General features: G+C 38.3%; 2 protein-coding genes across 4 annotated transcripts; both read right to left on the reverse strand.

Moving 5' to 3' along the window:
* Positions 1 to 683: 683 nt before the first annotated feature.
* On the reverse strand, positions 684 to 3,073 carry LOC140253629 (spexin prohormone 2-like). Its single transcript, XM_072339369.1, has 4 exons — positions 2,929 to 3,073; positions 2,734 to 2,811; positions 2,592 to 2,649; positions 684 to 772 (listed from the first exon to the last, which is right to left on the reverse strand). Exons 1-4 carry the CDS (start codon positions 2,962 to 2,964, stop codon positions 684 to 686), a joined length of 261 nt encoding a protein of 86 aa, XP_072195470.1. The 5' UTR covers positions 2,965 to 3,073.
* Positions 3,074 to 17,760: 14,687 nt separating this feature from the next.
* On the reverse strand, positions 17,761 to 24,918 carry GAL (galanin and GMAP prepropeptide). 3 transcript variants are annotated; one of them, XM_072338591.1, is made up of 7 exons: positions 24,744 to 24,918; positions 24,469 to 24,549; positions 23,759 to 23,813; positions 23,036 to 23,104; positions 22,532 to 22,618; positions 19,970 to 20,047; positions 17,803 to 18,060 (listed from the first exon to the last, which is right to left on the reverse strand). In XM_072338591.1, the coding sequence occupies exons 2-7, from the start codon at positions 24,547 to 24,549 to the stop codon at positions 18,008 to 18,010; spliced, it is 423 nt and encodes a 140-aa protein (XP_072194692.1). In that variant the 5' UTR covers positions 24,744 to 24,918; the 3' UTR covers positions 17,803 to 18,007. The 3 variants fall into 3 exon arrangements, with proteins under 3 accessions (XP_072194693.1, XP_072194692.1, XP_072194694.1); XM_072338592.1 differs by lacking the exon at positions 23,036 to 23,104 and having other exon boundaries at positions 17,761 to 18,060; XM_072338593.1 differs by lacking the exon at positions 23,036 to 23,104 and having other exon boundaries at positions 22,532 to 22,612.
* Between the last annotated feature and the right edge of the window lie 374 nt (positions 24,919 to 25,292).

Below are 25,292 nucleotides of genomic sequence, written 5' to 3' on the forward strand. Positions count from 1 at the left end.
CATAGGCCCAACTGAACTGTGGCATTTTTCCCCACAGCAACAACCCAATGGTGGGGAAAGGGTTACCTATGCATGAAACTGCTTTTTGTTACTTCTGGTCTATTTTCCTTTAACTTTCCAACAGTATCACTGTGATCTATATTACTAAAAATGAAGCTATGTTCATTCTCTATGGCTGGCTGAACTGTTGCTGGGAAAACCCATTCTCCTTTGAGTTTTGTTTTTGCCACTAATTTTCTGGTAATTATTGTTTCTACAGTCACTGTTCTAGAAAGATCTTGGAGTGAAACTCTCCATCTTTCTCTTTTCTTATTCCCAGATGTCTTCCCGCTGTAGTATTTTTCCTTTTTGGCTGTGAAGGTGCACTAAACTGCTGCCGGCCTTTTCTTAACTCTGTTTATTCAGTAAGACCACCAGTGTTCTTTGGGTTTTGTTTTCCCCAATTAATAGTTGCATTCTTAGAATACCGGTAGTTTTGGAGAGAGGGCAGTGCTGTGTGCTTGGCTAAAGTTGCAGAAGGCAGCAGCAGGAACAGAATCATTCCTAGAACTTGGAAAAATCCTGTCCTCAATCTACTTTTCCCTAAATTTAAGTCAGCATACCAAAATTTTGCTGTTGTAATGATAGAAATCGACAGAGAAATGGCTATAGGTAAAATGCTTGCAAACTATAAATGTTTTTCTTTAGAAATTACTTTTTAAAAATGCACTGAAGTCCTCCAGGTTCAGCTTGTAATACCGTTCATCCTCTTCAGAGGTGTATCTCCTGCCATCTAGTGAAAAATGAGGGAGAAAGAAAATTCAGAAAAACAGTTCCATTAGCAGCTGCATGTATTCCAAAGCAACAGGTATAAATTAACTATGTATATGAGGAAAACCAGACCTAGACGGAGGAATGAATACTTGTGCGGCTCCCACAGAACATCAGTGTTGACTTTAAAAGGAAAGACACTGGCCCTCACTTATTTTCCCTGCAGAGTATAGTTAGATCTTTTTACACTGCCCTTTTCAAACATCTGTACATTCTGTGCAATGGCTATAGGAAGTATAGATGTGGAGAAGAAAGAATGGGAGAACCCAAATTACTTGGAAAAAAAATCCATTCTGGGAACCTGGAGCCAACTTCATGGTTGTTGTGGTCAGAAGTAGAAGATGTCTATCCTACTTGTCAGAGTTTCTTGCTCTTCAAGAATCGCTGCCACTTGTATATGTACAACAGAGATGAAAAATTCAGGATGTATCTCCCAAAATCGTTAAATGAGCAACAGTTACAATGTCTACCACAATTACTTATTGACAACTCATCCCCATCTTCAGAGTACAGTGGTTTTGGTCAGTACTTTGTCTGGTGTGATTAGGAGAACAGTCTTGGTCTGCATACTTTATTTAGATTGCAGATGAGGTCAATGTATCTATTTGTATGATTGCATTTTCTGACTAATTTAGATTTGGAAAGAAGTGATGTGATCATGGAACAGAAATTCCTCCTTTAGGGAATAATCCAGTGACTTAAATTTCAAAATAATTTTTCCTCAGGTCTACTGTGTATGCATCTCAGAAATACTTTGATTTCTCATTGAACCACTTCAAGATAATTCCAATAATATCTAAGCCTTGAATGAACCTCCTAAAGCCAGACAGACTTCAGAAATTAGGAATCATAGGGCATGTAGCATTACAGGAAATAAAAAACAACCCCACAAAACTCTTGGACCATCAATTGCTCTTTGAATTGTTCACTAAATACTGTACATATATCCTGGAAGTCAAAAGAGTAGGTCAGCTGTAGTCCTCAATCTCTAGAGCAAATGTCAGCTGAGTAATATCTGAAGATACTGAGTAGGTGTACTGTTGAGCCTCTCCTCTTCAAGTACCTCATTAACTCAAATGTCTTGCTTTTAAAGATATTTTTAGAAGGGCTGCCTACTCAGTGACATTCTGTTGGCAAACAGAAGCCAACTTCACATTCCTCTCACTTATTACTCACAAGCCTTTGTCTTTTCCTGATGATTTAGTATAAAGAGATGATTGCTTACTGTGAAGATTCCTCTAAATTCCAGCAAAGCAAAACACCTATCTGCTAGCCTGAAAAATATTCAGAACTAGTGTTTAAAATGCTGTAACAACATGCATCATTCAGTTTGCATGTAGACAGGTAGATCAATGTTTGTTTATATTTGGGAGGTTGAATAAAATCAGAAAGATAACAGTGTATCAGCCCAAAGCCATCAAACTGCCACAAAATTTAAGCATGTTGTAATTCTGCAGTTAGTGCTATAGGGTTTCTTCATGAGAGGCATGTGTAAAATGAATTTATATCTGAGTAAAAGATGATGCTGTAAACATCTGCTAAAACAACTTACATTATTCATATAATATAAATATGCTTACAAGAACTTTCTTATAGCAACAGCCTAATACAGGATATTGATCTGCATTATTTCATTTGTCATAGCTGTCATGTCATAAGCAATTTGATTAACATGCTTTGATTTCAGGGACATTTTGAAAATCTATTAACATTTTAAACTTTCTAGTCCAAATCAGCATATAACTTCACTGTTTGCAAAACAGCTTTTGAATAGAACTTACAGCGTCCTTTGAGATACAGAATTGATTGTGGGCCCCAGTTTCTCACTATGGCTTTACCCTGTAAGTTATAGAAAGAAACTGGCTGTTATTTCACCAGAAACAAACCCTCTTACACAGTAAAGATATTTTTAACTCTGTTTACCTTTGGAGCACACCCGATTTCAACTATAAGAAAAACCATGAAGATGACAGAAGCAAAAAGCACAACAGCTTTAGTTTTCTGAAAGAAAACAAAAGCAACATTAGCTATTCTTGTTTGTTTGTTTCCTGATGCAGTAAGCAAAATGAAACAGTGAATATTATAAACATCTGCTTGCATGCACTCTAAACTTCTTACCATTCTACCACGACTTCTGTCAGTCTCTTCTATCATCCAAATACGGTCAAAGATCTGCTTTGCTAGTTTTTCACGTATGAAGATCTCAAGTAGCTGACAATGATAAAATGTATAAATCTCAGTTCAGTTGGTCATGGTCCTTTACAGCTGCCAGTCCTAAAGGCAATAATGTATGCATGCAGATTTGCTGGGAGAATTAGGTATAACGTATTTACCACCTTTTGTGATTAAAGCTAGAAATTATGTCAGGCTCTTTTATACTGGAGTAGTTAATGACAGTTGGCCCCAGGAGATCTGGGAACAACCTGTACCTAAAAGAAAAACAACAACAACAAAAAAACCAACCACAAGTTGACTAAATGTCAAGCATTCTTAGTAGGCGGTGCACACATGAAATCGCAATATTCAGTCCTGTTTTCTACTACAGCAAACAACCAACTGAAGTACTTTTCTCTGTTTACTGACTCTGCTTCCTGTGTGTTTATCTGTCACTTTCTTCTTGTTTTCATTTTTTTTAATGTTATGTGATATCATAGAATTCATGTATTTATAATTTTTTTATTATTATTATTTTCATGATGTTCTCATTAGATCACAAATTTATTATTTTTACTTTCTTATTTATGTTTTTTATTGCTCCCTAGCTCATTACACAGGAATACGTCTTCACTTTTTTGGTGTTCCTCTTTCAGGCCTTTAATCATTGGATCGCAAAAGCAATGCCTGTATACATTTATGTGATTACATTAACTGTAGTATTCAGAAGGAAAGTGATTTCTTTTTCTTTCTGTGTAAAGTTTTTTTCTGTTTAAAATGATGAGATGCTGTGGGGGAAATGCAAGCCGCTGCTTGAACCAGTGGCTGAGCACCTGGTGGAAAGGTAGGGGCAAGTCAGGGGAGCTCAGCTGCATGTAATGCAATGCGCCTATGTGACCAGAAGGGGAGAGCCAGTATCCACTTGTTGGTGTGCCTTGAAACAGTTTCCAGAATGAGCTGTTTCCAAGGTGGAAAGTGAGGCTTCTTTGCCTTTTGTTTCCCTTGTCTTCTTTCTTGCCCTCCTGAAAATAGGAATGACATCTACTTTTCTCCAGTCTTTGGGCACTTCTAGTGGTCACAATCAATCAAGGATTATTGAGAGTGTCATTTCAGTGATATCTGCCATCCCCTGGGGGTACGTTACATCAGGGCCCGTGCACTGTCCAGTTTGATCAAGTATTCCCTGACCTGATCCATTTCCACCCAGGGTACATCTTCCTTGCTCCAGTCTTTCCCCGTGCTCTTCTTGGGGAGGTCTGGATTCTTGAATGCCAGTCTTGCTAGTAAAGATTGAGGCAAAGAAGACAGGTAGCTGTTTCCTTGCCCTGTGTATCCACTCACTTTTAAAATATATATCTATATATATAACTATATAAAATAGAGTTGCTTCATTTTGCTTTGCTTTCATATTTCAGGCAAAAAATGTACTGAAATTTGGAGACCATCACTGCAGGGCACTTCAAGTCTAATTGTTCACATTCTACACCTTTTTGTGATGTGAATGTGATATAAATTTTGGAAATATAAAAGAGGAAAAATCATGTCCCCAAGTGAAAACTTTGGAGCATTTTAACTAACTATAATTATTTAGAGTTCCAGGAGCTGGATTATTGGAGGCAAGAAACATAATTGTGACTGCAGAGCAGTTCTTTGTTTATTAAAAACAACAACAACAACAAAAAACTGAGGGTGATATTTCATAAACCAGTCCTTGAAGGGATGAAGTCTGGCATATGTCTTTCCTATGCTATGGGTGATAGAAAAATAGAGTTGCAGGTGGCTTTTTGTACGCTGCTGCTTCTTATGGGAGAGACATTATGTCAGCTTGGGAGCAGATGTTACTTGTGTTCTCCAGAAACACTGGAGAGTATTTTGCATAAATTTACTGTGAGTTGGGTCATTAAAACTAGAGACAATTCACAGCTATGGAGATTAACTCTCTATTAACCCAAGCAGCTTTCTTAAATCAGGAAGATATTTACACTATCTGTATTCTGCTTTGCTATATGTTGGATCAAAACAAGGCAAAATCAACTTTCCTGTCCATTCTGGCCAGACTCAGACTCCACATACATTAGCAAGATTTTCACTGGTATCAGCTCTGATAAGGCCTCCAGTTTGCAATCTGTATTGGTTGCGCTGGCTGTCATGGTTTTCCTTGAAGGCTTGTCTTTTGGAATCATCACATTGGCTAAATTATTCAATAGCTGGTTTTATAGTAGACTTTTGATGTTCATGGCTGTGGAGAAGATAATAATTTAATATGTTTTCTTTACATGAAGGATCTGGACTACCTCACCAAGTCTATTTCTTTTTAGTTTGCTTTCTTGTTAGCGTAATTCATATTTGCAGTGGCTGGAACAATACCTGTGATTAGAGTTGGCAATAAACCATTTTATTTGATCTCTAGGCTGACATATCCTGAAAATAGTGTAGTTTATGATTCCTTCTGCCTTAACTATCTCTCCATGACTGTTTAGCAATGGACTACACTTTTCTTTGCCCTTCTGTGTAAATACAGGAATGCTTTCTCTGCTTGCGTTTTGTCTTCTTCACTAGTTGTGAAACTCTTTTTCACTACAGCCACCTCAATAATCATATTTGCATGCAGGACAAATATCAGTGTGCACATATACACATGCCTGCCTGCCCAAGATTTGAGGCACTAAAGTTTTATGAATATCTTTCCCTTGTTTGTGCTAATTTGCTCCTGAGGGTTTACTACAATGCCTGTTACTGTTTACTTGAAACATAATGCCATTTATGCCATATGTAGTATTAAAAAATAGCTCCACTCATGAGATAGCAGAGGGATGTCCAGTAACATTATTCTGCTTGGGCTTACTCCTCCTTTCATTAAGAATGATCTCTGTGATTGCGCTTACCTTTACTATGTTCTAACTGGCCTCTCCAGCTGTACAAATCTAAACCACCTGCTGCCATATTCTTTCCCCTTTCGAATTTAAAGATGTCCCCATTGTACTCTAGCTGTTTGATAGACTGTCATGCTGTTTTCCTGTGTCTGACCAGGCAAAGGCCTCACTGCTGTAGTGTTTAGTTCTTGAAATGCTTCAGTGAGGTACTGCAGAAAGACTCCTCTCCTTCACCAAGTGTCTTTAGCAGGTGTCCCTCCATATTGCAGGTCCCTTTATCTTCCTGTGCAAGCTCTAAACAAGTTTCCTGCTCACTTCTTCCTGAGTTTCAGGAGGGGATAGGTGCACTGTTGTTATAGACTCCTCTTTTTTCTTTTTTTCTTTGTTTCATTTCCTGTCTTTTCCAAAACAACAATTTGACCAAGAAAGCTTCCATAATGTCATTTCAGTCATTGCTTTGATCATTTCTTAATAATATAATCTTATTCACATCCACACATTAATGCTAGCTGAACTTGGAAGGCTTTTCTCTTATAGCCGGTCATAAATCACTTTCTACCTTACTCAGTTTATTCTTCTTTCTTAGTACTGAATTGACTGGATTTTTATTATCTCTATGGAAAATACAAAAGTTACATCAGCTGAGTTATGATAAAGAAAGGTGTAAATTTCTAGATTGGTTTCTGTGAATTAGCTATTTCAGAACATCTGTATTGTGGTGACCATTCAGGACAATAAGCTCTCTAATGGCATTAATAATGTAACACAATATGAAATGTATTCACTGTGCAGAAGAAAGATGTGGTATTTGTCTATGATGAATATATTAGCATATAATATATGCTGATACAAGAGCTGAGGGCACCCATAGCCCCTTTAATCTCTGTCAGAAATGTCACATTTTGAATGAACTCCACAAAGTTATAGGCTACGTGAAAAATATTAAATCAAACTACCTTGAGTATACAGGGCCATAATGAGGAATAATAAGTAGGCAGTAATAAGTAGGCAGCTCTGCCCATTTGGATTCTGCATTCATCTACTTGTGGCGCTGATTTCTAGGGGGCTTATTCCTGAGCACACTGCAGGGCTATGCTGAAATTGTTGAACTGAGAATCACTAATTCACTTGTGAGGAGCAGATGTCCCTGAACAGCATTTCATTTTGCACACTGTAGACAAAACTTTAGTACCACAGGGAGTCAAGATTTGTTCAGTGGTAGAGTCCAGAGTGCATCCCCCTCAACACCTCCTGGGAACTGGGCTGCTTTCAATACCTAATGGGAACATTTTACCTGGGAGGAGCTTTTCAGCTGAGGCTCTCATACATAGTCATTTGCTAAATCCACGTTGCAGTCATTGGAAAACATGCTTGACACTGACTTTGACACATGAAATGCATTTATCTCGCTTTATTCCAGACCTTCTTGCTCAGATATTATGAAATGTTGTCCTTTTTTGTGTGTGTGTGAAAACTGCTTCTCTCTACCTTCTTGTCATCCTTAGCTCGCAGCTGCTTTCATATGAAAGTTCGCTCTACTACTGAGCTGTTGGAAAGCTTCTGCAACATGAAAAGTTTAACTGCCCTTTACCCTGAGAGTGTCCCCACATGACAGAAAAATTAATCCTTCTTATTATTGGTCTGATACTTTGCTATGTAGGGAAGTGCTTATGCAGACTGGATGCCAGCCATAGCAAAGGACTGACTTGATGGGCCATGTGGTTTGTGCTTTCTTCAGTCCTTGAAAGTAAATCCTTTAACCATACTGTACTAATTTGCATGCTTATTTCCCAGTACTAATGTCTACTGTGTATTGACCTGTCTGAAAGCAGCTTATTCATTCTACAGCTGGCCCCGGTGAGAACTGACAAATCAGTCTGGTGTTCAAACTCCAGTGCTGGACACTGCATGTAATCTATTTTCCCCCTGTTCAGCTGTATAGAAGTCACTGCATTCTTGACTCTTTTAAAGGAAGGGGTAGGGATTTATTTTAATACTTAACGTTCTTGATTTTAATCAGTCTATGTGGGTCAGTGAGGTCTGGAGGAGGGAAAAAAGCAAAGTTAGAAGATGATTAAATTTTACCAAAGAAAAAATATGATTAGATAGAAGCAGTATGTGTGAACTCTTAAGGAACGGGAGGAAAAAATTCAGAAAGCCTTGTGAAAAAGCAGACTAGTTGCTGTCCTGTCATATGCTTAAGTGAGAATCTCCTTGTACCAAGAAAAAAAGGAAGTGCTGCGGGGCAAGGTAGTGTAATTTGTTTTGTGGCTTTCTTTTCCCCCCACAGTTCTGCTGGTTTCTTAAGAGATGACAAGCATAAAAACCACATCATTACATAGCCTTTTTCTTCAGACAGTGAGCTCCCACATGAATAGGGGATGATTTATGAATTCATTCCCAATGGTAAATTATTGAAGAGCACTCATTAAACATGAATTAGATAGCTAGAAGATGAGTGAACTACTAATCATGTAATGTATTCACTGACTTGTCACCAATAATTGATGCAATCATTCAGCAACATCTAGTCAAGGTTAAGAGGCCTGGTTCTGATACTGACAGCTGAGATAATCTCTAATCATGCAGATGGTGCCTTGACTTTAGAGGAAGGCAGTTACACAACTGGCCTCAGAAGAAGCGAATGATCTATGCTGATAAAACTTAGGTCCATAATTTTTTGTTTCCCTCAAATCACCCTTGGTAGGACTCTATGCTATAAATAGTTCTGTTGCTAGCAATTATTGAGTGGATTGGAAGAGTTAAAGATCCAGATTCCCACATCACTGTGCCAAGTGAATCAACTTTGAATTGCAAGAATATTTTTTTCTTATCATTTTTGTCTGTAAAACCTAGTAATAAAATTACTACCCCTTGTAATTGTTGCGGAAAAATCTGTTTAAAAATGAAGTGTCACTTCACATGGGTCATAACCCCTATTATGCATGTATATATATACCTCAATCTCCTAGAATTCTGTTTTTCTCATCTACCCTTAGCCACCAGTGTGTTCTTTTTTGGAGTCCACAGACTTATATGATGTTTTACTAAAAAAATCCTGAAATACTCATTGTAGAATTCAGAGCTGATGGTTTTCCTTAACTTTTTTTCCTTGACCTATTCCCACTGCTTTGATGTCTGATTTGGAACACTCAAATTTGCCCTAGGATCAATTGTCTGTCTATATATGCACATATATATGCACACTAGATTTTTTTCTAGTGACTTTGAACACTGAGAGTATGCTGATGTTTTTTTTCTGTGATGAGGAAGATAACACAAATGAAGTTCTAGAGGCCAAATTATTCCATGTCTCCTCTTTTCAAAAGCACCTTGACCAGATGGGTTCAGATGTGGTTGAACACCAGTCTGGAAGTCTGCAGGGGCTGCAGTCTGTGTCTGTACTGTCTTCATATTTCATTTCTATGTCAGTCTATTTCTGTACTTCTGGTACTCTTATTGGATATCCTCTCCTTTTACAGGCATTTATGTTTTTCATACCTTTGCAGTATGCCATCCATTTATTTTATTCAGTTCTGCGTGCTTTGAACAGCGCTATAATAAATCTTAGTTGTAGTGTCACAGTCTCAAATCTATCAGACCAATGTTTACCAGATAGTGGTGGGGCAAAATGGTTCTCAGAAACTACAGCACTGTTATGTGCTATTGTTATTGTCTGTGTTGGTAGATCACAAAAGTAAATCCAAAAGTCCTTTGTGTAGAGAACAGCAAATCACAGAATCACAGCTGTTCGGCTCTAAAGGAGGCATGATTGTATTCAGATGACCACGCTGTGAGACATGCCGAAGAGGAAAGCAGCTGTATGTAGCCACTTTCCTTCCCAAAGCAGTGCCCAGTGATCCCTTTGGAGAGTTGCTTCTGCTCTCTCAATGTCCTACACTTCCCTTTGTTGAATATACACAAAATACATTTTCAGTGTTGCATCGCTTTTACTGTTGAAATCCCCCTTCAGCAGTCCGGAGAGTTGTATTCCTGCCCAGTTACATCTTTCCTCCTAGCAGCTGTGTTACCCCCAGAGCTCCACACAGACTGCTTTACACTGACCTTTCAAAGGAGGCCACCTCCAAATGAGCAGATGCGTCCAGAGAGATATTGATGTTTACAGCTCTGGGCTGTTGCAAACATCTAAACATCATTACTGACCATCATCTCTTAGGGGGACACCTATTACATCCTGAAAATAACAACTTTGATATTTTTTTGTACAATTTCTTTTTCTGTAACGTATGTAAACTAGTTATCCAATCAGCAAGATCTTGTCGCTCTGTAAGTGAAACTGTTGATCACAGCCTGAACCTCTGATTAACCATCTGAGACAAGCAACGAGTCAGCTGTGGGAGCACAGGTGAAAGTAATTCAGCTGTGCTACCAGAAGGGCTGGAGCTTGACTCCACACCTCCCCTAGATCCCATTTAAGGGCTGACCACCATTAAGTGAGCTTCTTTTTCTGGAGAGTGCTCCTTTATGGTGAGCCTCAACATCAGTAAGTACCTGTCTTGAAGGCCTCAGAGTTGGTGAGTCCTTTTTCTTAGTTATCCTCTGGCAATTTATTTCTGACCCTATTAGTACTATTCCAACTGTACATTAAGCTTCTATTGTTTCATCTGTATGATACCATACTTGTATTATTTCCAGTGTGCAAGCTCTCTGTATTCACATGCAGGCAATTAATTACAGATGTAAAAGAAAGTTTATTTACAGCGTGAGATTTTTTTCTGTGAAGTTTTGGAAGCTGCTGTGCTGCTTCTTAACTAGAATACTTTTACAAGCAGTAACTATGCTGCCCTCTGAATATTGTTCAAATCTTCCATACTTACACTGTAAGACATATGTTTTCCCCCTATTCTCACTGAAACATAGGTAAAGAATTCTTGTAGTTTTTATTGCCTTTCAGCCAATGATGTTTTTATTTTATGTTACTCCAATATGAACATAATTAAATAACAACATGCAGCCAGTTACTGCTGCTGCATTTTGCCCTGTTAGTGAGCACAGAATGTTTTGTCTGTACTTGCAATTCTAGGTAAATCAGATATTTACATGTCATTTCCGATGAATACACGAGCTTTTTTCACGTAGAGCAACACTTCCACCTTGTGGCCATTTAGACCAGACTGCAGTCTGCCCAGCTGTCAGCTTTCTGTGCTTTAATACATGCTTCCCCCGAATGCCCAAATATCCTAAACGGGAGGGGGGGGAGGGGAAGCTGTAAACCTTGACTCTGCAAATACTTAAACCTTTTATTCTGGAAACACTTATCATAGAACAGCTTGGGGTGGAAGGGACCCCGAGGATCATCAGGTTCCAACTCCCCTGCTGCAAGCAGGGTTGCCAACCACTAGAGCAAGTACTAGATCAGATTGCCCAGGGCCTGTCCTCGCTGGCCTTAAAAACCTCCAGGGATGGGGCATCCATAACCTCACTGTGCAGACTGTTCCAGCTCAACTGCTGGAAGACCTCTCCCTTTCCCTGCTGGCCACTCCTTTACTGATGCAGCCTGGGATACTGTTGCCTTTCTAGGCTGCAACAGTGCACTGCAGGCTTATAATAAGTTTTTCATCTACAAGGGCCCCTAAGTCCTCAGCATTGCTACTGAGTTCTTCTCCCAGTCTGTACACGTACCTGGGATTATTGTGACCCAAGTGCAAGACCTTGCACTTTGCTTTGTTTAACCTCATTAGGTTCACATGGACCTACCTTTCAAGTTTGTCAAGGTTGCTCTGGATGGTATTTTTTCCTTCTGCAGTATCAACTGCACTGCTCAGCTTGGTGCCATCAGCTAACTTGCAGAGGGTGCACTCAGTCCCATCACCCGTGTCACTGATAAAGGGTATCAGGTTTCCCTCAAGTTTCAGCAACTTGTGGGTGTTTGGTTGTAAGAACAGAATCCAGAAGAGTCGTGAAAGAGGGCATGGTAGTTGTGCTGCAGCATAATGCCTGTAACTGCAGAAGCAAACATTATTTCCATATCTGTGACAATGTGCTAAGTAGAAAAAAGCAGGAATAAAATTCTCGTTTCATACCTGAAAATGTTTTTTTGGTAATGAAGAATTTACTGAATAGTTTCTTACAGGGTTTGTGGAATCTTTTCGGAGGTGCAAGTTTTAACTTCTTTAATGGGTGTCTTCATGTTTTCATTATAAACTGAAATGGAGGCTCAGCAAAAAGTTTTTTTCCCATATTCTGTAGCATAAGAGTATCGTTTTAAGAGGATGCGTATTCTGTTTTCTAGCAAATGTTTAAACATTGTGCCACCCAATCCTTTCTAACTTTGGGTGGAAATTATGCACTATTTGTAATATTTGTATTACCAACACCATCTATCCAAACTTCTGTCAGGTTTCGGCTACTGGGACTCAGACACAGTCACATCTTATGCCTCCCTGGCTACTTTGCCAGTGAAGGGTGTTCTTTGAATCCTGTATTGCTTTGAATCTTCTGAGAAATGTATTTCAAGCCTGTATGCAGACACGATTATACTCTGAACTTACAAAAGGCAACGTCTCAAAAATATATTTATTTTTTTCTGTAAGGGACATCAGCATTTTGGCGACAGTAAAAGAGTAGTACCTATGCATAACAGCTATTACAGGTCATAGATAAATGTGTTAAATCAGCTTTCTGCTCAGGGAAGAACACCTGGCTTGCCAATGCTCTCATAAATACAGCTTAGTGATAATTAACATGCATTATGCTAATACACAGCTAGAGTGGGAAGAAGGATATCAAAATAATGATTGACACAACAAATTTGTAATGTTTAACCAAACTTAATTTGGAAATAAATGTTGAGTGCTGTAATGAGGGATAAGGTACCCTATAATGTGTGGTGGGAAATTAATTTAAATGGAAATGCTGCAAATGGCAGAGAAAATGTGAATATTTTGGGGAAGGAGAGGGGGGGAAGAGATACATTTTGCACTACATACAAATAATTAAGATTTAATGGATATGGGGGTGTTTCTAAGCATACAGAAAGAATATTATTTCTTTAATAGGTTGGATCAGATGGTTCTGAAGGCATAGAATTGACAGGATTTCATGAATAATCTGCATTGCAGAAGACAGGAAGGAGGAGAACTGTTTAGGGAATGAGAATGGCTGTAGGTTTTGTTTTGAAATCATATTCATCCTAAGCTAAGCTATGAGATTTTAAAACATGAGATTTTATTATAATACTGCTCCATTGGATGTGTCAGATCTTAACTGCTCTACATTTCAAAGTCATCAGTACTTCTTTACTAAGTTTTGGTAGACCAGGATTTGTCACATATATGATGACTTTATAGAGATATATTTTTAAATACTGAATGAATACATAACCAGCATGAAAGTCAAGCAGGCACAATTTGAGAAACTGTGTTTAGAAAAGTAATACAAAAGATGTAATCCTGAGCTTTAAAAACATGATGATTTTTCCTCCTTGCTTCTGCTGATGGCCAAGTCTTTGGCCTGAGGTTCATCCTGCATTTGTGGAAGCTAGAAAAAATGCCTAACTTAAAATGCTATTCTGAATTCAGAGTCGGGGCCAACAATTCTGGCTAGCTGAGAGCAGAAGGTGATACATATCTTCACTTAGCACAACTGCCCCAGCTTAAGTGCCTGAAGTTGCTTTAAGGAATCCTAAAAGAAGCTGCCCAGCATGAGTGTCCCCAAATGCTAATTTCTGTATACAGAGTAGGTGCATGCTGCTCTTGTGCCAAAGCTTTGGTATCTACACTGCATACGGTTTTAGTAGCTGCGGAGATCAGCTGGTGTGGAATTATCATTTTTGGGGTGGATTTTTAAATCTTCCGTCTTTCAGAACTGAGCTGCTTAGAAAAGCACGTTATGATTCCCCTAAGCTGAAATAAGACTAAAGGGCAATCATAGGAATGAGCTTATAGCAACATAAATGATCAAGGCTTCCATTTTACATCTGAAATACCACCTTTGATATTGATAAGCGTAAGTAATACCAACAGTATCGATAAATCAGATCAGTTATTTTCTAATAGGTTATTTTAATTATTGGAACTGCTTCAAGGAGACGTGGCCTCATAAACAGTTGAGTCTCAAGGGCTCTGAGAATTAAATATTTGAGAAAATTGCAGTTCTTTACAAGCAAAGAGATAAAATAATTCTCATCTGTAGATCAGTCCTGGCTTTCAACTCAATTCTTTGAGGCGTGGAGACCCTAACCTGTGTTCCAAGGTATTCGGTATTGGGCCCTAACTATCTCAGCACCTGCCATTCAGATACTCATTTGTACACTCAGTTGCTGAGTCTGAGCAGTAGATTGATCTGTGAGTTGCAGTTTTCTGTGGCTGGTTCAGTTATTCATTGTCCCCAGCCCATGCTCACTGTGCACCAAATTAAGTATCAGATTTATTATTATATGCACTAAAAAATTAAAAATATGATAGGACGCGATGTAGTGACAGAAAAAAGAGCTGCAATTTACTGATGAACTTCACCAATTGGTGACATTTCATTTGTTCTGCTAATAACACTTAGATCTTAACTTCCTTTCGGTCATCATGTCTGCCTTAGAACTCCTTTGAGATAATTTATATCTTGGGTAAATTACAAATTATTCCCTAGTGCCCATGTCTGACTTGCTTCTTTTGTCTCATGTACTCTGAAATCATATAAAAATAATTTCATAGCATTTTCCTTGAGTTACTAATGTGTTACTTCATGTACTGTTTCACCTCATTATCTCCTTGTCTGAAAGGCAAAAGTACAGGTAAGAAATTGTCAGAGTCCTTTGTGAGCTGTCATGAGGTTCTTCTCCATTAGCTTGGGAAGTCAGCATGCTGGTCATAAGAAACAGGGCTGTAGTTTGCTTTCAACTGTTGCAACATTAAACTTGAGAGCAGAGTTATGTCAGTTCCTGTATCAAGCTTCCTCATTATTCTGAGTCCCTATCTAATTTTTGTATGCTAATTTTGCAGTCTGACCTTTACATGAGTAGACAGGTGGGAAAATGCATGTACCCTGTCAGCTGCTTAATGGCTTCCTAATCTGAATAGACTGTTCTGTTTCAGCTGTGCCATCTGGAAATGCCCTCTTCTGCATTGAACTGCTCTGCATTTAAACAAGTATTGGTAAAACTGTCTGACTAGTGGAGCTCTGTATTAAAGCTATACCTTTTTTTGGTTAAAGGAAATTGTAATTTCTGTGCAATTTTTAGCCAAAACGTGGATTTTTCCAAGTTTCATTTGTAAACTGGCATGCAGACATGCAGATGACAAACCTCTGCTTTAATTAAGCCCAGAATCACAGTTGCAAGGGTTGTATTACAGCCCTGTACGCAAACAAGTTGATTATGTGTTCTAAGGAGCAATCCAGTTAGACTTTCTGAGCCAGTAGGTTCATTTGGACCAATTGTTTTTGAGGAACTTTTCTTCTAAATGTAACTGCTTCTGCAGCGTGGCCTCTGCAATGCCTTCCAGTACCACAATTTCACTATGAAGTGCATGGAGAAGTACTCCTTTTTCTAGTGGGGTTCCAAAATATTATGCGATCATTTCATTAGGTATTCATTAACTCCTGGGTTACAGTATGGAATAAATTCATTACGCACTGCAACTGTAATGTTTAAGACTACAGTCTCCCACTGTGCCAATCTCTTCAGCTAATGAGTCATGGCCTCTTTGGTCTCTCTGCTTTTAATAGTTGTTTCCTGCTGTTGAAATCCTCAATACATTTCTTGATAGCTTTTCTGGTTCTAGAGTACCCTCTTTTTTCAGTGTGGTGACCAGAAGTACAACCAGTGCCAAAGCTGGAAATGAATGGAAGAACATAGTGATGTTTTTGAGTTTTTGCCTACTTTCATTATAATTCCTAGCATTCCATTTGCCTTTGTAAATGCTGCTGTGGTTTAGAATGACATTTTTAGAGAACCGTGGTACAATGAATCTAAGCTGTTTTTCTGGAGATAATTTAGACCATGATTATGTGTATGCAAAATTAGAATTGTTTTCCTCTGTGCATATTACTTTGCTTGCATCAGCATTTAATTTCATCTTCCATTTTATTATCCAGTTATTCAGAATCATGCGAGCCTTCTGTTCATTTTCAGTATTAGATTTGTACGCCAAATAATTTCATTGCATTAGCAAATATTGCAACAAAGTTTTACTTATTTATTTTTTTTTTAGACTTTGGCTTTTATCTTTAGTGCGGACCAAAGGTTAATCTAATGCTAAACACAAGTGAGAGATGATACCCAGGGATGTGCAAGTAAGTGAAATGTAGACAAAATGGTTAGGAGTTGTTTTGAGGCTGGTTATGGAGACATCATTCCAGCTATCTGCAGAGTTTAGGTCTGAATTGTGGAAATGTAAAACGTGCTTTAAGTAAAAGAAGATCAGTGAAGTGAGTCTTATTGAAACTGGCCACAAATAATACTTGTTTACAGTTCTGGTCTTTTGTATTTCCAAAGGCCTAAGCTCTGGACAATGAAGAAATATGTTTAAAATTCCACATCTCTCTGTATTTTGGAGTATTATTACCAAGGCATGTTTGAATGTGGTAATATATAATCACAAATGTGTGGATTGCTTCAGGCAGCTGTAAGTCAGCTTTTGTTAATATACACATATATATGTATGTATTCATGTGTATATATATATATATTTGTAATAGGTGCATTTAACTGTTTAGTGTAGTGTGTAAGAACCTGTGGACCTCCCTGCCCAGACAGCTTTTGAGATCTTACAAGGAACAAGATCCTATGAGACTTTTCAGCATTTCAAGTAATCTGTATTTTCAGCGTTTCAAGTAGATGTTTCCTACAAGACTGTTCCAAATTTCACGAGCTTCATGCTGAAAACTCCTCTTGATTTTTAGTGAGCCACGGTTCAAATTTATGACTGGAAATAAGGACGTTACTAACAGAAATGAATGTTGAAGTACTGAACGGTGCTAATGTACACAGGTTAGAGTTCACTATATTGTTTTCATGTTTTGGAATCTTATAACTTTACCAGATAGTGTGTGTGTGGTGGGGAAGCCTTCCCTAAAAGCCTATTGAATCTGATGGAAATTACTTTGTATACTTCAGAAGTGGGTATCAGACACTGAATCACAGTCGGAGTGGTTCTTGGAGGAAGAGCAAAGAGACAGGGCAAAATGGCCTTGTGGTTTCAGATTAGTCGCTAATGGTTTGGCATCTAGAATGTACTCTGCTATGCTAGAAGTGAATAACAGATTATGTAATGATGTTCTGCAAAGTCTCTGTCAGTCTGTGTGCTCCAGAAAACAGTGTTTTGAAAGGATGGTGTTTCATTGTGCTAGATAGAATGCCAAAGTCAAATGTGATGAACCTTTATAAGACTCTTCATACTCTGAAAGTTTTCCTCATTCCTGATGTGCCATTTACCCTTTATGGGCCTCGCATCCCAGTCCTGCTACATCAAAACCCGTCAGAGGAATTAAACATGTGATTGCTGGACCCAAATTAAGGCACCTCAAAAAATAATTTTTTAATCTACTTTATGACAGTAGAGTCTCTTCATTAAAGAGTACAGACCCAGTATTTGTGATGGCATAGGAATAGGAAGACTACACAAGTTAATTTGTGTAAACCTATTACAATTGCATTTATATTGTGTAAAAGTAAGTTTCAGCCTGTGGGCTGGCTTATTAAAGATGAATAATATGAAATGCATAAGGAACATGAGTTATGTCTATGAGCAGATGAACAAGAAGAAGGATTTCCATGAAATACAGGAGTACAAGCAGATCTGTGACTTAAAGATTGTACAATGGTAACAGTCTGGAGTTGAACTTTTCCTGTGTCTCAGTGAGCTATGATTCTCCATATGTAGTATTTATGTTCTATTTTATGGGTAGAGATGCAGCATAATCTTGCCATTTAACCTGGGTTTGGTATGTGAATTGTCACGTGCTTTTTAAAGGGAAACAAAACAAAGTAGTTGCTGTTTATTTTTATTTTATCATTTACCTACAGAAAAATTTTACCAAGCCAAAATTTTACACCATAACGTTACAGGAGAGGAAAAACAAAACAGAAGAGGCAGAACATCATTTACCATTTTTCAGATTAATGAAAACAGTACATCTTATCTTTTGTTCTTCTGGATCTTTTGTTTAGAACTGAATCAGATTTGCACTACAACAAAATAAAAATGCGTTCTTCTTCAGGATTGGTTTGCTTCTTCTGGTGAAGGTAAATTGTCAAGTTCTCCCGCCTCTTCAAAGAAGGAGAAGAATGAATTAGCAGATGTGTAACTATGCATGATAATCTTGGCAAGTTAATCATAAGATCCAATTACAGACTTATACTTTTTAAAATATATTTTCTGTTAACTGTAGGCAGTAAATTCATGGTTCTGTTTTTTGTGTAAAAGTTTTTTACTAGATCTTGGCAATACCTACTGCTAGGAGATAATGTGATCATATTCTGTCTTTTATAAGCTGGGAATACAAGAGCTATCTCATGAAAAAGCCATTTTTATATGATCTGGAGATACTATTTTCCTCCAAGGACAAATAGCAATACTAGCTTTTCTGAATAAAAGTAGGTGTTTGGCACTACTATGCTAAATAAGGAGTGGATAGTTATAGTTATTCTACACCTTTTACCCCCCTCAATCATCCCAGGGAAGAAACCATTTGTATTTCTGAGATGCAATTTATTTTCTTGCCCAACAGCTCAGTAGGTCTTAGCCTGTTCCCCACGGTGGACTCTCACACTTTGCATGTTTCGCATTCTTTTCTTTTTTTATCCAGTTATTACTTTTGCTTCCCTAGGCTCAAATAGCAAGGTATGGAAATAAATGTCTAGGGCTCCTTTTCAAGGGAATGCTAAACAAGCTACTTCTTTATCCACAGCAAATATATGTGCTAATAATCTTCTTTGATCTGATGTATGTAGTTGAATTCTCTTGAGCCTTTAGCACTGGCTGTAAAAGAGTTCTTGTAACATATGCAGATTTGATTAAGTAAGCATTAGGTTGATGTTTTCGGTAGTGAGAATTATTTTGCTTGGGTGGATGCAAATAATTTAAGAAATTATGCCAAAGATGTCTAGAACTTGGTTTCCCAAGTATACAAAAATTTCATGGATCTCTTGAATGTCTTTGTATAGTGAAAATGATATATAATAGCTTGTTCTTTGTTACTATTCCACATCATACGCCTATGACAAAGTTGCTTATAATCTGTTGTATTCAAAGAGAAGAGTATAGAAGTTACAGATTGCCTGCTTCCTGAAACAGAGAATTCTGCAATCATCTGCAAAGAATATATATATATATTTAGTTCTTTTTGTCTTCTTTGCAAATATGTGGTACGTTTTTAGATGTTTCATAGATCGCTTTAGAAGGGCAGAAAGCATCTGAAAAAATGTTGTTTCTTCACATGGAAGATTTTTTTAGAGAAAATTATGAAGATGCTCAGAATTGTGATTAAAATGAACAAAATCAGAAGCAGGCAGATTGCTTCTTTACTGAATGATATAATAAGATCCTGCTCTTACAAGATCAGCTATGAGCTCAGTTTTGCAAATCCTGTTGGAGTTCTGTGACTTCCTGTAGTTTTGCCAGCAGCATTTTGAGCCGTTTGCTGATGTGCAGCTCAGTGTTTTTGTAACTTTGCAATGTGGCTTTCTTGTAGAATGCAAGGAGAAAGGGAGACATGTTTAGTCATTGCTAACAAGTTTATCTGAATTTCAACCAGCTGATCTTGGAGGTAAACTGAGCTTTTATCTAATTTGTTACTAAATGGTTTTAATAAGTTGCATATAATCAGACCATATTTACTTCGTTTTCAACTAGCTGTGTGCTGGCTCTGTAATGTTTTAGTAGTAACTTATTTTCACAGTGCCGTGAGTAATTAAATAGAACTGCAAACCTCCTGCATTTGGAATTTATTCACCTGCGTTTTGACAGGACTGCCTGTACTTGTGAAGTCAGATGCATTCCTAGGAATGTTCAAGTAGAACTGACTTCCTCTCCTTCCTCCCACCCTTGCTCCCAGAAATACAGGCAGCAGACCTGTACATTCAAGACTGGTCCCGAATGTCACAAGAGAAAGGCCAACAGAAACAGATCTTCAGTGCTTCTGCTAAATGTAACTGTATTTAAAAGACGTTCACTAACCTTTAAGATGCAAGTAAGTCAAAAACTCGATTATTGTGCGCACAATGTTTTCATCAGCCAGTGATCTTCCAAGATTTCCTAAGAAATAATTTTGTTGTTACTTAATGTTAACATGGTGTAAACATACCTATTAATTGCATGCAACATTGTGGCTAAACTCGTAAGGATTCTGTAAAGACAATATGGAAGAAAAAATCCTTAAAATGGAATCCCTCATTTCACATAAAAGCAAAGCAACTTTCAAATATGCAGCTACAATTCTCAAAATGGAAATTGCACAGCTTTGTATGCCACTGCTGCAGAGGAGCTACTTTGACAGCTTAATGATCATGACTCTTGAGGCCAGTGAGCCCAATTGTAGAAGAAAGTTATCCTTTGTTCTCAACTCCCCTTTTTGCCTCTGCTAGCTTGAGATGAAACAGAAGGATAAATGTAGCAAATTCATCAGCTTTACAAAACAGTTAATAGTTCTGCATGAGGTCTGACTTTGTTCCCAATTAGATGTTAAGTGACATAGAAGTGATTTGTATTCCTAACAACTGGGTCTGGGGCTTATCTAAAGGCTCAGAAGGATGTGCTTTTGCATCTATATAACAAGCACTATTTACTCTCTTTAATCTTGTGCAAGTTGGCTTTTTGATACTTCTTAAATTGCCCAAATAATCAAGTGTTCTCAAAGCTTGTTGTACTTGGGAAAATGTTTCTTGTGTGTATTGGGGGGGGAAAAAAACAACACCAAAACCAAAAACCTAAAAAGTGGAGACATCTTGCTTTTTTATCAATGAGGTGGAAGCTTGTTTGATATTAGAGAATAAATTGTAGGTAATTTTGCAGTGTTTTAGTTCTCTACACATAGAAGAGATGGGTAGCAGAATCTGACTCACAGTCCATTATCGCACTGGTGAAAATACTGTCCCTTCATGTTATCACCGAGGACATGTTTCATCTCAGAAAATAGTCTGAAAGGCAGGTTTTGCAGCAGGTGAGTGCTGAGGGAGTCCTTCCATGACAGTAGAAATGATTAATTTCTGTACAGACCAGACAGAGCTGTGCAGCCCACGTGGAAAAGATTGATGGGAAGTTGTAAGGCAAGAAAAGTTTCAGATATAGAGTCAGCATTTAAAGATCTGTGTGGAAGTTTGTGTTTGGATGTCTTAGCTTCTGGTCTTTGGACGGTCAGAAAAGTGTTAACTCTTACACTAAGAGCACTTGTGTTTTCATCTGGAATTTTTTCTTAATTTCATTTTTATTCTGATCTCTTTTGTTATGGATTTTTATGATGATTAATATGGTTACATTAGTCATCATATTTCATTTGTAATCTGATATTTATTGCATATATATATTTTAGGGACCTGAGAATATGCACGTTCCAGTGAGTATACATGATTTTGATTTTTGTATAGCCAATTGCAGCCTCTAGCAATGAAACAGTTTGGGGTTGCTGGGTTTTTGGTTTTCTTTGTTTAAAGTTTTTCTTTAACGTGCTCATAGATTCTGGTGAGGTTTGGGGGTGGTTTGGTTTTTTTCTTTGTTTATTTTTTAATTTAATATTATGTGTCTAACACAGCGTACAAGCTCAAGTTTATCTGGAGAGCTTGTGGCGTTTCTAGAAGAGAAGAGCATCTAAAATATGGTTAATACCAGAGGCAGTTACATGCATTTTTAGGTCCCACCCAGACAAGTTTGGTTATGTTTTCTTGTAAGTTTGGGCATGCAGCAGTTCCATAGAGTTCCATACTTCTTAAATATCATATATTTCAGTAAAGGAGCTGGCAGTTGCTTGCAAATGGCAGCATTGCCTTGTGCACCATACTGTTAGACTGCAAATGCTGTTTTCCTTTAACATTGTTTCTAATTGGTTAAGTATTGTTTTTACACCAATGTTGAGGAAATACTTCTTGATTTGGTGTTGTTTTAATATATGACTACAAACCATCACTAAACTGGCACTCATTCTGGAAACACAAAAAAACTGAGGTAAATGTTAATTTAACTTGACTTCTAATTGATTTGTCTTAGTTTTTGGGCAAAGTCAGTTCTCCAGCTTTAATGAGAACAGTCCAATTTCTAAGTATAGGAACATTGTGAAACTTAACTTGGAGAGGTTATTTTAAATGATTGGCAATCTTCTAACATAAGCAGTGCCATACAATTTTAATTCAGTTGGTTTCAGCTCTGTAATATCAGAATCAAAAAATATTTGCCGGTTTCTGTTGATCTCACTTCTTAGACAAAAATGAGCTCTTGATCGTCTAGGATGAAGTCTGATATACTGAATTGCGTACTCAGAAAGAAAAACAAATGTATTTAATGTGTAATAAATCATGCTGCTTTTAAAGTAATACAGTTATGGTACTTTTCCCAAGGCAACAGAATGTTTAAGCACACTTCTGTTCTGAGTGGGTGAAATTCAAATTGTCTTCCTCATCAATATTTAGTGGGATATCTGCAAAAGTGTGGGAGTAACTGTATATCTAAGCAGTGAAATCAGATCAGTGACAGTCAATAAATTAAGACATTTTAAAAAATCAACAGTACTAACTTCCAGAATTTAATTACCTGCTTTTATATCCTCATCAGGCTGTATTTCACGTTTACCAGTGAAACCATGTTTGTCATTAAAAGATCTGTGGTTATCTACTGCATCTGACAAATAAATTAGAAATCAGAGGAGTTAATCGACTCGGCAGCAACCTTTGCCTTTCATGGATTTCAATGAAAAGATCACAATGAACGCTTTTGTTGGATGCTTATGTACAAAATGGCAATAATAATAATAATAATAATAATAACAATGTCGCTAATATAACCTTTCTTCCTCATTTGTGGCTATGATATCTATCATTTGCAGACCCAGTCCTGTACCATGTCAACATAGTTGTCAAAGCTGTTACTGAATTCAGTGAAAGTCCTAAGGAAAAAGTAAGTTTGTACCTTTGGGTGTAGTCTGGGAGATTGTCCTTGCTACCCTTTCCCCTGCTATTAGAAAGTGTTGCCAAGGTGTTTACTTAAAGAACCAGCTACAGATAAATTTTTGAAGATTATTCATGTAAACTATCTTACATGCCCCTGGTGCCTCTTCTCCCCTTGCAATGGGCATTTCCTTTATCATAAAAAGGTGATCAATACGACCTGCAACAAAGGATGATTCCTATTACCCAGTCTTAGATAAACGGCATTTGAAAAGCACATTTCCATATTTGTCAGTTTGGTTAGATCTGCTGTGGGGCATAAATCTACACAGCCATTTAACGCGTTTAAGATGCATTGATCAGTTTTTAGGTATCCTTTTATGTGGTTTGTATGTGGAGAGTTGTTGCATTTGTCATGTGTCACTGAGAATATACAAACACAATGAACTGTTATAGTTTTAGCCGTGACTTTGCTCTTTGTTATTGTTTTAATTTGTTTGGATATATGTATTTTTTAAACAGTATTATAATAGAGCCATTTTCAAACAAATTTTAACTGTAACACTTCCAGGAAAAAGGGGAAAAAAAGGAAGTATTTGTCATATGGAAATTACAGGTCAGTAGCACAAAAAGTGCCAAAATGTGCATCTGTGTACAAGGTCTCCCAGCATTACTTTTCTTCAGAAAACAACAATTACTACCTAAGGCAACTCAGTTCTGCAACAGGCACATAACAGATATCTAAACAAGCATTCAGTCTTTGCAGACTCGGTGTAGCTGTCACAGATGTGAGCAGCACACAACAAACAAGAAGTTCTACAAGAAGAAACTTCTGAGTTTTGAAATAGTACAAAAAAAAGAGTGCTTGACTTACGTGGCCCAAGCAGGTAACCAGCACTGTTCAAAGTCCAGCCCCTTTTTTCTTTTGCCTCAAAGAAAGAAAAATGCAAGTAGTTTAGTGCTTGAGCTACACTTGCTGAAAACAAGAAGGCAATGGGCACCCAAATGGATGCTCTCTTAGCAGAAGTGTCTTCTGAAGGTTTAGAATAGGAGAAATTTGGTGAAAATTAAGTAATATAATAATACTGAAGCATTTACCACTGCCAGCTCCTGCCTCCTCCCCAGACAGTCAGTGGTTTTGTTGTTGATGTCCATGTGCTGTAAAGATTTCACATCATATGAGTGAAAATGCAAGTCACAGTTTGGTGGTAGTGATTTTGACTTTGCATTTTAACTTCACTACCTGATGATCATTTAGCAAACAGCACGTTTGTTTTTCTTTCAATTGCTTGGATTTATGTGACAGTTTCTATAAAAGGTCCGTATCTGCACCACCTCTTCTGAGTCAGAGATCCATTGAATTTTGCTATAGACCTTTGTTTCTTATTCTTTGTGATATGGGAGCTATTATTCAAAAGCCTGGTATTTAATTAATTAACAGCCCCAAATGTACGAGTGCTACATCTTGTCTAACTGCTGTATCTCTTAACACAGGGTATAACATGAAAGAGCTTGCTGTCACTTGTCGGCTTTGACATGGATGCTGCCCAATGGAAAGCACTCCCGTGGGAGATGAGTACTTACAGACAAAACCAGTCCGAATGTTTCTGACAGGGCGGCACAAAGGATGAAAGACAGAAACAGGAAACCCGCACACCTCTGCATCTGAAAAGAAACCGCACGAGGGTAAGCTTCAAGTAGCTCGCTGCCGGGCTTCTAGCTTGGATCCGCATAGCAGGTGAGCAAACTGGCCACTGATGAGGGGTGAGGATGAGCCTTCCTCCCGTGGGGGCCCACACCCCAATTCCCTGTGGGGGGGGTAGTGGGACAAGGCCGAGAGGTGGGAAGGGACTGAGTACCTTGAGCTGGGGCACAACGGTGTCTCACAGGGAGCTGGCAGGTGGCGAGATGGCTGTCCCACGGTTGATGCCGGAATGTCCCACGGGTGCTGGGATGTCCCGCAGCTGCAATCCCAGTGGCTGCTCCGGGCGGGTACTCACTGCATGGCCCCGGTGCACGGGCACAGCTCTGCACACCCACCCTTCGTCCCCTCCGCTCTTTATGGGCTGCGGAGCCCCCCCACTCTCCGCCTCCCGTGGGTCATTTTACCTCACCAACCCACTGCATTAGGAAGGGCAAAAATTATAGCAATTCAATTAGAGGCTTTTGGAAGCACGACGCAGGCTGCAGAGAGATAACTGTCCAGGCAATTAGCCATAATTAGGGTGGCCTTGGGCAAGCTGGCAGTGAGAGGAGCTCTGTCCTAGGCAGTCTGGCATGCGTTGTAGTGTGCTTATCAGTGGAGACCAAGCAGACATAGCTGAATTCAGCTCGCTTTTCACTGAATCAGCTACGGAAGCAGAGCTAAATACAAACAACTATGTGCAAGATTTGCAGTGTTGGGGCAT

Source organism: Excalfactoria chinensis, chromosome 5 (assembly GCF_039878825.1).
Source record: "Excalfactoria chinensis isolate bCotChi1 chromosome 5, bCotChi1.hap2, whole genome shotgun sequence".
In the NCBI taxonomy this organism is placed as follows: Eukaryota; Metazoa; Chordata; class Aves; order Galliformes; family Phasianidae; genus Excalfactoria; species Excalfactoria chinensis.

Bases quoted from the DNA above. Each gene is read 5' to 3' on its own strand.
- LOC140253629 (XM_072339369.1), bottom strand. From the start codon at position 2,964: ATGATAGAAGAGACTGACAGAAGTCGTGGTAGAATG. The intron at 2,812-2,928 runs GTAAGAAGTTTA...GTTTTCTTTCAG, and splicing joins ACAGAAGTCGTGGTAGAATG to AAAACTAAAGCTGTTGTGCT. The intron at 773-2,591 runs GTAAGTTCTATT...ATTTTTCACTAG, and splicing joins TCTGTATCTCAAAGGACGCT to ATGGCAGGAGATACACCTCT.
- GAL (XM_072338591.1), bottom strand. From the start codon at position 24,549: ATGCAGAGGTGTGCGGGTTTCCTGTTTCTGTCTTTCATCCTTTGTGCC. The intron at 23,105-23,758 runs GTAAGTCAAGCA...CCTTTGTTGCAG, and splicing joins TGGTTACCTGCTTGGGCCAC to GTCGTATTGATCACCTTTTT. The intron at 22,619-23,035 runs GTAAGATAGTTT...TTTATTTGTCAG, and splicing joins AGAAGAGGCACCAGGGGCAT to ATGCAGTAGATAACCACAGA.